Genomic DNA, 13475 nt, shown 5'->3' with positions numbered 1-13475 from the left:
ACACACAGCACTCAGTTGTGTTCACCAACAGAGAACAATCTGAAAAGGATATTAAGAAAGCAGTTTCATTTACAACAGCATCTAAAAGAATAAATAACTAGGAAAAAATTTAACCCAAGATGGTTACTTATATACTGAGAACTATAAAACATAACTGAAATAAATTAAAGAAGATCTAAATAAATGGAAAGATATCCTGTGTCCATGGATTAGAAGACTTAATATTGTTAACATATCAGTACTAGCTACAGCTATCAGTAGATTCAATGCAATACCTATCAAAATTACTATAGCCCATTTTTGTAGAAATGGAAAACCTGGTCCTTAATATCAAGGGGCCCTGAGTAAACAAAAAATATCTTGAAAAAGAAGCACAATGTTGTAGACTCACACTTTCTATTTCAAAGCTTACTACAGGAATCAAAACAGTATGATACTAGCAAAAGGATATGGAATAGTAACTCTAGAAATAAATCCATATGTCTATGGCCACTTGATTTTTGGAAAGGGTGCTAAGGCCATTCAATGGGGGAAAGAATAGTTTCTTCCACAGATAATGCTAGGACAACTGGATTTCCACATGCACAAGAATAAAATTGGACCCCCTACATCATACTTTGTACAAAAATTAACTTAAAATGGATCAGTGGCCTAAGTATAAAACACAAAACTCTTAAAAGAAAATATACGGGTAAATCTTCATGACCAAACAGATTCTTAGATATGACACCAAAAGCATAAGCAAATAAATAAATTGAACTTCATCAAAATTAAAAACTTTGTGCATCAAAAGGAAATTTTCAAGAAGGTAAAAATACAACCCACATAATGGGAGAAAATGCAAATTATATCTGATAATGGTTTAATACCCAGAATATATAAAGAACTCAAGAAGGCAAACAACCCAGTTAAAAAATGGGCAATGGACTTCAATAGACATTCTTCCAAAGAATATATACAAATAGCCAATAAACACATGAAAAGATATACAGTGTCATTAGTTATTGGGAGAATTAATGCAAATCAAAACCACAATGAGATTCACACCTACTATAATGACTATAATTTTTAAAAAAACAAAATAACAAATGTTGGCAAGGATGTGGAGAAATTGGAACCCTTGTGCATTGCTAGCAGGGATGCAAAATGATATATCGCACTGGAAAAAAAGAAAAACATCTGGAGTTTTCTCAAAATGCTAAACATAGAATCACCATGTGACATAACAATTTTCCTCTTGGGTATATACCCAAAGGAATTGAAAACAAGGACTTAAACAGTTACTTGTATGCCAGTGTTCAATGCAGCATTATTCACTATAGCCAACAGATGGAAACAACCCAATTATCTAAGAACAAATTAATTTTAAAAATATGGTATATACATACAATGGAATATTATTCAGCCATAAAAACGAATGAAGTTTTGATACATCTTGCAGTATCAGTGAACCTTGAAAACATTATGTTAAGTGAAATAAGCCAAACATAAAAGGATGAATACTGCATGATCCCACTTCTATGAGATATCTTAGAACAGGCAAATTCATAGAGACAGAAAGTAGGTTAGAGGTTGCCAGGAGCAAAGGAGAGCTGGGAATTGGGGAACTATTGCTTAATGGCTACAGAGTATCTCTTTGTGGTAATGAAAAAATTTTTGGAAATAAATAGTGGCAGTGGTTGCTTAACTTTGTGAATGTAATTAATGCCACTGAACTGTGTAGTAAAAATGCCAAATTTCATGTTATTTGTGTTCTATCACAATAAAAAAATACTTTTTTAAAAAAACCACATGGTTCTGGGACTTCCGTGGTGGTGCAGTGGTTAAGACTTTGTGCTCCCAATGCAGGGGGCCCGGGTTCGATCCCTGGTCAAGGAATTAGATCCCACATGCATGCCGCAACTAAGAGTTCATATGCCTCAACTAAGGAGCCAGCAAGCCACAACTAAGGAGTCTACCTGCTGCAACTAAGGATCCGGTGAGCTGCAACTAAGGAGCCCACGAGCTGCAACTAAGGAGCCCACCTGCCACAACTAAGACCCGGTGCAACCAAATAAATAAATAAATAAAAACACACACACATGGTTCTCACTTCTTACCTGGTTACAGAAACAAAACATTTAAGAATTATATAATTTAGCCTAATAACTTTAAAAACGATAATGAAATGTCAGTAGGTGTTATAGAATATGTTGCAACCTGCAATATATTTTAGTTTATTCAATATAAAAAGTTCATTTTGTAGGATTAATATATTTGACCCTGCAATCCTAAAGATATAGAAGTTAAAGATGAAATTTAAAATCCATTTTGCATTAACTTTTCATGTCTATTAACAGAGTAACTCTATACTTGCTTGTGACTAAAAATATCACTCCACCTCTACTAAGCCTTATTTATATCAATCAAATTTTGACACAGCAGAATTCTTATGTAACATGAAGAATATAGAGCAGTAAAACACCATGCTTTAACCTTTTGTCTGTCCCATCGCACACGAAGAATAGGACATATCCCCTTTTTATACTGATTTCAGGGCTCTCTGAATTAACCTCTTAAGTTTTTTTCATAAGAACTACAAAATGTACCTCAAATATATTCATAATAATATTCAATATATTCTGAAAATATAGTTGAGAAGCTTGATTTGGGACATTTTCAAAAATATGCTAATATATTCATTCTACTCTCTGAAGTCTATCCTTATATACATACATTCATCCATCCATTCAATAAACACACTTAGCACCCACTATAAGCACTGTGCAAGTTGCTAAAATTACAAAAATGAATGAGATAATTGTTGACAGTCTTTCTGTCTCTGAAAGAATCTTCAAAATATAGAGCCTACTTTATGGTATTTGATGGTGAATATAAATTTGAACCATATATCCTTATGAGGTAAAATTGTTTTTACAAAATAGAATTTATGAAGAGGCAGAAGTACCTGTATGAGATTCTGGAATGCTGGTTCTTCTTTATATTCTTCCTAAATACGATAGTGACTTGGAGATTTTCTTCACAGTTCTTTCTCACTCTTTGATTTCACACAATGAATTTCCCCAAGAGCTTTATCTTTTTTTTTTTTAATGTGGGGAAACAAGTCAGTTTCAACTTTTGTGATTATCATCCTTTTCTTTAATAGTTTTAAAAGTCACTTCATTATTTTCAGTCAGAATTAGTTTTTCCCTTAACTTCTAGGTGTTCTGCTTCACATCATCCTAAGCTTTAGGACCGAAGATGACAGAGCAGCCTCTATCTGGTACACTACTGGTTGTGGAGGAGGAAAAGAGACAGCTGCAGCATGTCAAACTGATAAATGCTCTACCCAGAAGCAACACACAGCATTTTCTTTGGACAGTCATTTTCGTTTGTCAAGTCTGGTGGCCATGCCTAAGGGGCAGGGAAGTGCAAACAAACCAGGTACCCAGGAGACCAGAATATTTGTGTAAAGCCCTAAATGTACCACAGCCATGAACATTTTAGTCCAATTTGTTTAAAAACTTGAATAGAACGGATAATCCTATATAAAAATTACCAAAAAGGACTCAAGAATAACTAGAAAACATTAATATACCAACAACTATTAAAGAAATTGATTGGTGTTTAAAAATCTACACCCACACCTGAAAAAACTACAGGCCCAGTTGGTTTTATAGGTTAGATTTAGTCAAGCCATCAAGAATTCTAGTTTTATGCAAACCATTTCAGAGAATAAAAAGAGAGCACAAGATTGCCAGTGTCAGAACAAAGGCAGTCAGTGCCTCTTGCTTGCAAGATATGCAGACACACAGAGATCCATGGAGAATAGTCACCTAACTGCCAACATGTTTTATGAAGACAATAAAATCATAATATACAAACCAGGCAAATATCGCATAAAACAGAAAATTATAGACCAATCTTCCTTACAAACATAGGCGTAAAAATGCCACATAAAATATATAAAGTTGAATTCATCAATATGTAAAAATGATTATCATGAACACACGGAATTTATCCTGGGTATGAAGGAATGATAAAACATTGGAAAATCTATCACTTTAATTCATCACTTTAACAGATTTTTTAAAAATTAGTCAACATTTTAAAAAATCTACTATTTGAATTCATCACATTAACAGATTAAAGAAGAAAACCATATGAACATCTTGATATAGAGAAACTATTTTGACTTGACCAAATAATAAGTATGTTTAATATTGGCACAAGAATCCAAATCTTCTGATTCCTTGAGGAGTATGATTTTCACTGCACTACACTTTTTTTCCTAAGAGTTTATGGCAAAAAATGAGTATGTGTCTTTATTGTGTCCTTTACTTTAAAACAGCATAATTAAAATATACTAGTAATATTGGCTATTCTTTAAACCATGTGTTGATTAAAAACTAATTATTATCAGGTTATCACTAATAATAAGTTGTGCTTAAGTCTGTGAAAAGGTGAATTCCTGGTACAGAAGCTTCTCACTCCATTAACTCTAATCCAAATCCCTTTTTGGAATGAAGTGGTTGTATATATTAAAATATATACATTGACTTATTATAATGGTTTTAAGTGTACTGTCTCCTAGGCCATGCACTTTAAATGGGGGCAAAACCTGGTTCTTGGGGCACCAAAAAAATGTTAGATATTACAGTCGTTTGGGGCCCTCAAGAGCTCAACCCTACCTGAACAAATTTTATTCCTTATTTTTAACTTCTCTCATTAAGGAGAAATTTGGTTTAATTTGATTTACTGATTAGAATATTTAATTTGAGATATATTTAAATTTAACATTTTTTTTCTCCTTACAGGAGTGATAATGAAAAAAAAAAAAAAGAGAAACTATTCTAGACTATGAGTTTCTTAAGACAGGAACCATGTCTTAAAGTATCTTTAAATCCTCAGCCTCTAAAAGATAGTACATATACTCTTCCTAAATTTTTAATCAATTCCATATTTTCAGTATCTGATGTTCTGACAGTCTATTTAAAGTTAACTGCTTTAGAGAAATCAACTGATACTTGAAGGAAACAGTTTCTCAGCATTTGTTTGAACAAACAATGGTAAGCATATTGATTTATTCAGAAAAGGTAGACATAATATGAAGAACAAGAACTGACAAGAAAAGCAGCTTCTTCCTCATATTCGAAGTAGCAATAATGATAGTAATAAAAATATAAGAATCTAACATTTATTGAAACTTTACTATCAGCCAGGAATGTGCCTTATTTGTATTAATTCATCTAAGCCTTATATTAGCCCAATGAATTAGGTACTTTCATTGCCATCATTTTACAGTGGAATCTGCAGTTAATCTCTGTGATTAGTATTCTGGCAATTTTTCTAATTTCATAATCAATATAATATTTGCTAAGTAACTGTCAGTGAGGTCATTTTCTTTTAGTCTGATTTTGATGTAGAAATTCCAATCCTCTCATTCAATTTACAGCTTTGGAAATTCCAAAATTATTACAAACACCTACTCACTCCTTCCCCACTTAAAAAAAATTTTTTTAAGAAATTAACCAAGTAATGATCATTATCCACCTTACCTATAAAAACACTATTGCATAAGCCATCTGGGTCAGCATTACTTTCTGATGTTCAGAACTAGAAATTTTGTAGTTCAGTGTCTTCCTGCACTGCCTTCTTTTTCCCTCATTCCACCAATAAAGGAAATTACCATTAATGAGGACACTTCTAGAGTGAAAGGGGCACTATTAGTAATTATACCAAGACATAAGAGTAACTGAGACTGTCCTGGGGAAACCAGCATGTATGATCACCATACTCATAATTCTACATCTTTTGTGCCTTGTCTACTCTCAGTTCTACTGTTTTCTACAGCTATGCCATTAATACAGTTATTCTTTGACCCAAACAACTGAAAGTTTTGAATCTGAAGAATCTAAGGCCTCTAAATATTCCTTTTGGACAGAAAAATCACATATTTTAAAATACAGTAGTAATGGTAATAATTTCCAGTAACAATGTTACCTGTTTTCCAGCCTATATTTGTGAAAGGTTTTTGAAAAGGTATATAAACTATTTTGGGAACATTTGTGTTTATGTATTAGAATAATTTTTGAATGTGAGAAAAACTCTTCCCACTTCCCCTCTCTCCTACACAAACAGAAAGTCCCCTTTCCTTTTAAGATAACTGAATACAGTTTAGAGAACAGTAGTTAGATAGTAGTAAATAGCTGTTAGGATTGAAATCCCCTAAATATGCTCTCCAAAATAGAATGCCTACAGGCTGGTGTGAGACAATCCCTTGGAATGTGGGAAAATAACATTAAAATTTCTGTTATGATTACTGAAACAGAAGAAAAGTTAAACTTTACTAATACTTAGTGAGGACTGACATTGGCATCCTTACTTACATGTTATGATGGTATGTAATGTTAGCCGAGGAAAACTGTAAGTTTGACAATATGAATAGCTGACTTCATTAGTTTGTTAGTTTTGCAGGTGTTGCAATGTCTTGAAGTTTAATATGACCAGTTAAATGGATTTTAGATATTATCTAGTTTTAGCGAAACTACCAGCACAAGGTGCACAAGAAACTTAAACAGAATCCTGTAAAGAAATCAGATTGATGATAATAATAAGGCAAACAAAAAAATAGAAGAGTTGACACATCATTCTAGTATAAGCTTTTTGTAAGCTATAAAAATTATTTTAAAAAATAAAATATGATATAAAGTCAGCCAAAAACATTAGAAATTATTAAAAACCTTGAAATATGTCTATAAAATTTATTCTAAAATATCACTTAACATTTATCTCATCCTTCTTAATTTCATGTTTTTAATCTACATAAGTAAATGTAATTTACAAATAAACACTGAAAACTATAAAATATCAATGAAAGAAACTGAAGATGACACAACTAAATGAAAAGCTATTCCATGTTCATTGATTAAAAGAATTAATGTAGGGGTAGGGAAGTAGGAGGTACAAACTATTAGGTATAAAATAAGGTACAAGGATATATTGTACAACATGGAGAATATGGCCAATATCTTTTAATAACTATAAATGGAGTATAAACTTGAAAAACTGTAAATCACTACATTGTACACCGGTAACTTTTATAATTATATAACTGTATGGCAACTATAGTTCAATAAAAAAATAAAATTTAAAAAAGAATATTGTTAAGATGTCTGTACTACTCAAAGCAAAATAAAGATTCAACACAATTCCTATCAAAATACCAACAGCAGTTTTCACAGAAACAGAAAAAACAATTCTAAAATTGCTATGGAACCACAAAAGATTCCAAATAGAGCAACCTTGAGAAAGAACAGAGTGGGAGGTATCACTTCCTGATTTCAAATTATATTGCAAAGCTATAGTAATCAGAATGGTGTGGTATTGGCATAAAAACAGACTCATAAACCAGTGGAACACCATGGAAAGCCCAGAAGTAAACCCACACATACACAATCAACTACTTTTCAATAAGGGTGCCAGGAATACACAATGGGGAAAGGATACTCTCTTCAATAAATGGTATTGGGAAAACTGGATTGCCGTATGCAAAAGAGTGAAACTGGACCTCTGTGTTACACCATACACGAAAATCTACTCAAAATAGATTAAAGAGTTAAATGTAAGATTTGAAACCATAAAACTTTACAAGAAAACATACAGGATAAGCTACTTGACAATGGCCTTGGCAATTTGTTTGGGTGTTTTGTTTTGTTTTGGATATGACCACAAAAGCTCAGGCAATATAAGCAAAAATAAACGAGTGGACTACATCAAACTAAAAAGCTTCGGCATGGCAAAGGAAACAAATAAAATCAAAAGGCAACCTATGGATTTTGAGAAAATATATACGAACCATAAATCTGATAAAAGACACTGGACATCATTTCACTATATTATATATCAAATCATCCTGCTTTACACCTTAAAGATATACATTTTCTATTTTAAAATAGAAAATAAAACATATGTAAACAATAATTTAGGATTATTCTTGATCAAAGAAATTTTACTTTAACCATACTAATACTCAGGTGGATACAGCCTTTCTGTCAAAATAAGCAGCCTGATCTACAGCATAATATTTAACATTACTTTTGTTATTGTTACATAACAAGTTATTAAAATAGATGAACCGGGCTTCCCTGGTGGTGCAGTGATTGAGAGTCCGCCTGCCAATTCAGGGGGCACGGGTTCGTGCCCAGGTCTGGGAGGATCCCACATGCCGCGGAGCGGCTGGGCACGTGAGTCATGGCCGCTGAGACTGCGTGTCCGGAGCCTGTGCTCCGCAACGGGAGAGGCCACAACAGTGAGAGGCCCGCGTACCGCAAAAAGAAAAAAAAAAAAATAGATGAACCAGAATCTGCTTCAAGCTTGAACCTCACGGAACCTTTACCACCAGAGTTACTAGCAAGTACTAGAATATATCTTTTCTGCTCAGTTTATTGTATTGTCCCCACTCACCAACACTAATAAGCACAGAAATACATTAGTAGGCAGTAGATAACTACAAAGCAAAGGTTAATAATCACGTTTTTCATCTTAAAAAATATATAATTTTGAAGGTCTCTAAAAACAAAATTCAGTGTTGGTCAGCCAACAAAAACAGGTTGCCATTGAGTATACTCAAACTGTAAATAATTAGCATATAAGTATCACAAAAAGAACAGCATTTCACAGTGAGATGTAATATTTCTCAGAAATGTCATATTCATTTAGTCATAAATGGACTATTGCTCACTTTCAATATTTACTTTTTATATAATCTCCTTAAGTAGGTCCATGCTTGGAAACTTATAAGAATTAAAGCTCAATTTCTTCAAAGGAGTATCATTTTGTCTGTCCAGTTTATTCGATGTTAAAACATGAGACATTTTTCCTATAGAATTTTGCACAAATGACTGTGAAATTCTCAAGGTATAAGATAGAAGGTTAAGTTGGTGATCAGAAGTAACAAACATTAATTGTGAGAGTAGTTGTAAAAATAAAACATGAAGTTTTAATTTAGAAAATGCTCTCATGGGAAAATAATTTACATCTGAACCTCACAATTTTTTTTTCATTTGCTATTTTTTAATGTTATATTGGAGTAGAGTTGATTACAATGTTGTGTTACTTTCAGGTGTACAGTAAAGTGATTCAGTTATACATATACATGTATGTACCCTTTTTCTAATTCTTTTCCCATTTAGGTTATTATAGATATTGAGCAGAGTTGCTTGTGCTATACAGCAGGTCCTTGTTGGTTATCTATTTTAAATATAGCAGTGTGTACATGTCAATCCCAAACTCCCAATCTATCCCTCCCCCCTACCTTCCCCCATGGTAACCATAAGTTCCTTCTCTAAGTCTGTGACTTTGTTTCTGTTTTGTAAATAAGTTCATTTGTATCATTTTTTTTAGATTCAACATGTAAACAATATCATATGATATTTGTCTTTCTATGTCTGACTTACTTCACTTAGTATGATAATCTCCAAGTCAGCCCATGTTCCTGCAAATGGCAATATTTCATTTTCTTTAATGGCTGAGTAATATTCCATTGCATATATGTACCACATGTTCTTTATCCAGTCATCTGTAAATGGACATTTAGGTTTATTCTATGCCTTGGCTATGGTAATTATTGCTGCAGTGAACATTGGGCTGAATGTATCCTTTTGAACCATGTTTTTCTCCAGATATATGCCCAGGATTGGGATTGCAAAATCAATTGGTAGCTCTATTTTTACTTTCTTAAGGAACCTCCATACTGTTCTCCACAGTGTCTCTACCAATTCATTCTCACCAACAGTGCATAGGGTTCCCTTTTCTCCACACCCTCTCCAACATTTATTGCTTGTAGACTTTTTGATGATGGCCATTCTGACTTGTATGAGGTGATATCTCCCTGTAGTTTTGACTTGAATTTCTCTACTAATTAGCGATGTTGAACATCTTGTACCTCTTGATCATGTGCCTCTCGGCCATCTGTATGTCTTCTTTGGAGAAATGTCTATTTAGGTCTTCTGCCCATTTTTTGATTAGGTTGTTCCTAAAATTTGTATAGAAACAAAAGACCTCGAATAGCCAAAGCAATCTTGAGAAAGAAAAACAGAGCTGGAGGAATCAGGCTCTCTGACTTCAGACTATACTACAAAGTTACAGTCAGCAAAACAGTATGGTAGGGGCTTCCCTGGTGATTCAGTGGTTAAGAATCCACCTGCCAATGCAGGGAACATGGGTTTGAGCCCTGGCCCGGGAAGATCCTACATGCCACGGAGCAACTAAGCCCATGTGCCACAACTAATGAGCCTGCGCTCTAGAGCTCGCATGCCACAACTACTGAGCCCGTGCACCACAACTACTGAAGCCCGCATGCCTAGAGCCCATGCTCCGCAACAAAAGAAGGCACTACAATGAGAAGCCCGCACACTGCAACGAAGAGTAGCCCCCACTCGCCGCAACCAGAGAAAGCCCGTGCACAGCAACGAAGACCCAATGCAGCCAAAAATAATAAAAATAAATAAATTTTAAAAACAAAACAAAACAAAAAACGGTATGGTACTGGCACAAAAACAGAAATATAGATCAATGGAACAGGATAGAAATCCCAAAACTAAACCCACACACCTGTGGTCAATTAATCTACGACAAAGGAGGCAAGACCATACAATGGAGAAAAGACAGTCTCTTCAATAAATGGTGCTGGGAAAACTGGACAGCTACATGTGAAAAAAAATGAAATTAGAACATTCTTTAACACCATACACAAAATTAATCCATTTTGATTTTAAGACCTAAATGTAAGACCAGATGCTATGAAACTCTTAGAGGAAAACATAGGCAGAACACTCTGACATAAATTGCAGCAATGTCTTTCTATCCATCTCCTAGAGTAATGGAAATCAACAAAAATAAACAAATGGGACCTAATTAAACTCAAAAGCTTTTGCCCATCAAAGGAAACCATAAACAAAATGAAAAGACAACCCACAGAATGAGAGAAAATATTTGCAAATCATGCAGCTGACAAGGGATTGATCTCCACAACTTACCAACAGCTCATGTGGCTCAATATCAAAAAATGAGCCTCACAAATTTTTGAATTAAGTCATCAGATGATACAGATGAGAAATCTGAGACCCAGGGAGATAAATTACCTTGCCCCAAGTAAATGACAGATCAAAAATAGTCTCCTAAATATTTGCAAATGATATGACCAATAAGGAGTTCATATCCAAAATACATAAAGAACATACAACTCAATATCAAAAAAAAAAAAAAAAACACGAATTAAGGGCTTCCCTGGTGGTGCAGTGGTTGAGAGTCCGCCTGCCAATGCAGGGGACGTGGGTTTGTGCCCCGGTCTGGGAAGATCCCACATGCCGTGGAGCGGCTGGGCCCGTGAGCCATGGCCGCTGAGCCTGCGCATCCGGAGCCTGTGCTCCGCAACGGGAGAGGCCACAACGGTGAGAGGCCCGCGTACCGCAAAAAAAAAAAAAAAAAAAAAAAAAATTAAAAAATGGGCAAACGACCTGAACAGACATTTTTCCAAAGAATACCTATAGATGACCAACAGGAACAGGAAAAGATGCCCAACATCACTAATCATCAGAGAAATGCAAATGAGTATCATCTTACACCTGTAGAATGGCTACCATCAAAAACACCACAAATAACAAATTTGGAGAAAAGGGTACCCTAGTACATTGTTGGTAGCAACGTAAATTGGTGCAGCCACAATGGAAAACAGTATGAAGGTTCCTCAAAAAACTAAAAATAGAACTACCATATGGTCCAGCAATTCCATTCCTGAGTATATATCCAAAGAAAACAAAAACAGTAATTCAAAAAGATATATGCACCCCAATGTTCATAGCAACACTGTTTACAATAGCCAGGATATGGAATCAATGTAAGCATCCATCAACAGATGAATGGATAAAGATGTGATACATATACACACACACACACACAGTGCAATATTACTCAGCCATAAATAAAAGCATGAAATTTTGCCACTTGCAACAACATGGATGGACCTGGAGGATATTATGCTTAGTGAAATGAGTCAGACAGAGAAATACAAATACTTTATATTATCATTTATATGTGGAATCTAAAAAATAAAGTGAATGAATATATCATAACAGAAATAAACTCACAGATATAGAGAACAAACTAGAGGTTCCCAGTGGGGAGAGGCAAGGGAGGAGGGGTAAGAAGAGGTAGGGGATTAAGAGGTACAAACTACTATGTATTAAAATAAACAAGCTACAAGGATATATTGTATAGCACAGGAAATATAGCCAATATTTTATAATAACTTTAAATGGAGTATAATCTATAAAAATATTGTTATGTTATATACTTGAAACTAATATTGTAAATCAACTATACTTCAATTTTTTAAAAAAGGATAGTTTCCTGACTCCATATTCCATGCTCTTTGCTAATTTTACTGTCCCCCCTTAAAACCCTTAACTGGAAAAAAAAAAAAAAAAAGACTTCTGATAGTTGCTTATCATTTAAAAAAAAAACTGTCAGGAATATAATATACCACTCAATGAAATCAAGATATGCTCTGGTCGTGATACTTCTGTTCATAATGCAGCTTCCTTTCTGAGAACTTAAACTGAATTTAATGAGCTTTAAATAATATGTTCATGTATCTTCTAGGTTTCCACAGACGTGCAGCTCCAGTTACAAGAAGGCAGTTTCCACATGGTGCACATAGGATGGATTATCTGCACTTTGAGGATGATAGCCGTGGATGGTGGTTTGACATGGATATGGTGATCATCTATATTTATTCAGTAAACTGGGTCATTGGATTCATTGTTTTCTGCTTTCTTTGCTATTTTTTCTTTCCATTTTAGGAATTTTCATACCTTACTATGGTTGAACAATTACAAATGATGTAGATAATGATTACTTAAACATTTTTTTAAATGTGCTTTGAACTTTTTATAATGTTGCATTATATAAATTGTTGGTGTTTATAGAAAATCTGAGAATGGACTTATTTATGAATGTTTTTCATGTAACAAACGCAACTTTATTCAAGAGCTAATCTATCTAGCACTTAGCAACAACACACTGTTAATTCCATAGTTCTTCTTGGTTTGGGATTTGTGGCTCTAATTTTACAATGTCACTTTTACATTTATCTTGATTTTAAAGAATGAGGTTTTCCCTCCACTTAAAAATAGTAAAAATGTAAAATTAAATGATAATCTGAGTAGATATTATCATTAATGATAATATATTTAGTCAATCATCACTTATCCTCAGGCAAGTTATATACATTAAAGATAAACCATATCCTCTGGAAACTAATCTAGCAGGGTATATTCAGTTTTGGTTTCCAATTATCTCTATGTATGTCCTTATGTCCCTTTCTGTTACCAAGACAGCTGACTCCTTTTTTTTTAGAGACCTAATAATAGCGTTAGTGCAACATTTTAAACTATTACAAGAACAGAAATAAAAAAAAAAAAAAAAAAAAAAAA

At 33.8% G+C, this 13475-nt stretch overlaps 1 protein-coding gene across 1 annotated transcript in view; it reads left to right on the top strand.

The window, feature by feature from the left end:
- The window catches only part of RNF180 (ring finger protein 180), a 279926-nt gene extending 267055 nt beyond the window's left edge, over positions 1 to 12871 (top strand). Inside the window, exon 8 of the mRNA XM_007445646.1 lies at positions 12643 to 12871. Coding sequence (XP_007445708.1) covers positions 12643 to 12842 — 200 coding nt within the window. The 3' untranslated portion in view covers positions 12843 to 12871. The remainder of the gene's footprint in view (positions 1 to 12642) is intronic.
- The last annotated feature ends 604 nt before the right edge of the window (positions 12872 to 13475 follow it).

The sequence above is a fragment of the Lipotes vexillifer genome, unplaced genomic scaffold (genome assembly GCF_000442215.2).
Source record: "Lipotes vexillifer unplaced genomic scaffold, Lipotes_vexillifer_v1.1 scaffold563, whole genome shotgun sequence".
In the NCBI taxonomy this organism is placed as follows: domain Eukaryota; kingdom Metazoa; phylum Chordata; class Mammalia; order Artiodactyla; family Lipotidae; genus Lipotes; species Lipotes vexillifer.
This window is presented reverse-complemented; position numbering and strand designations above follow the sequence as displayed.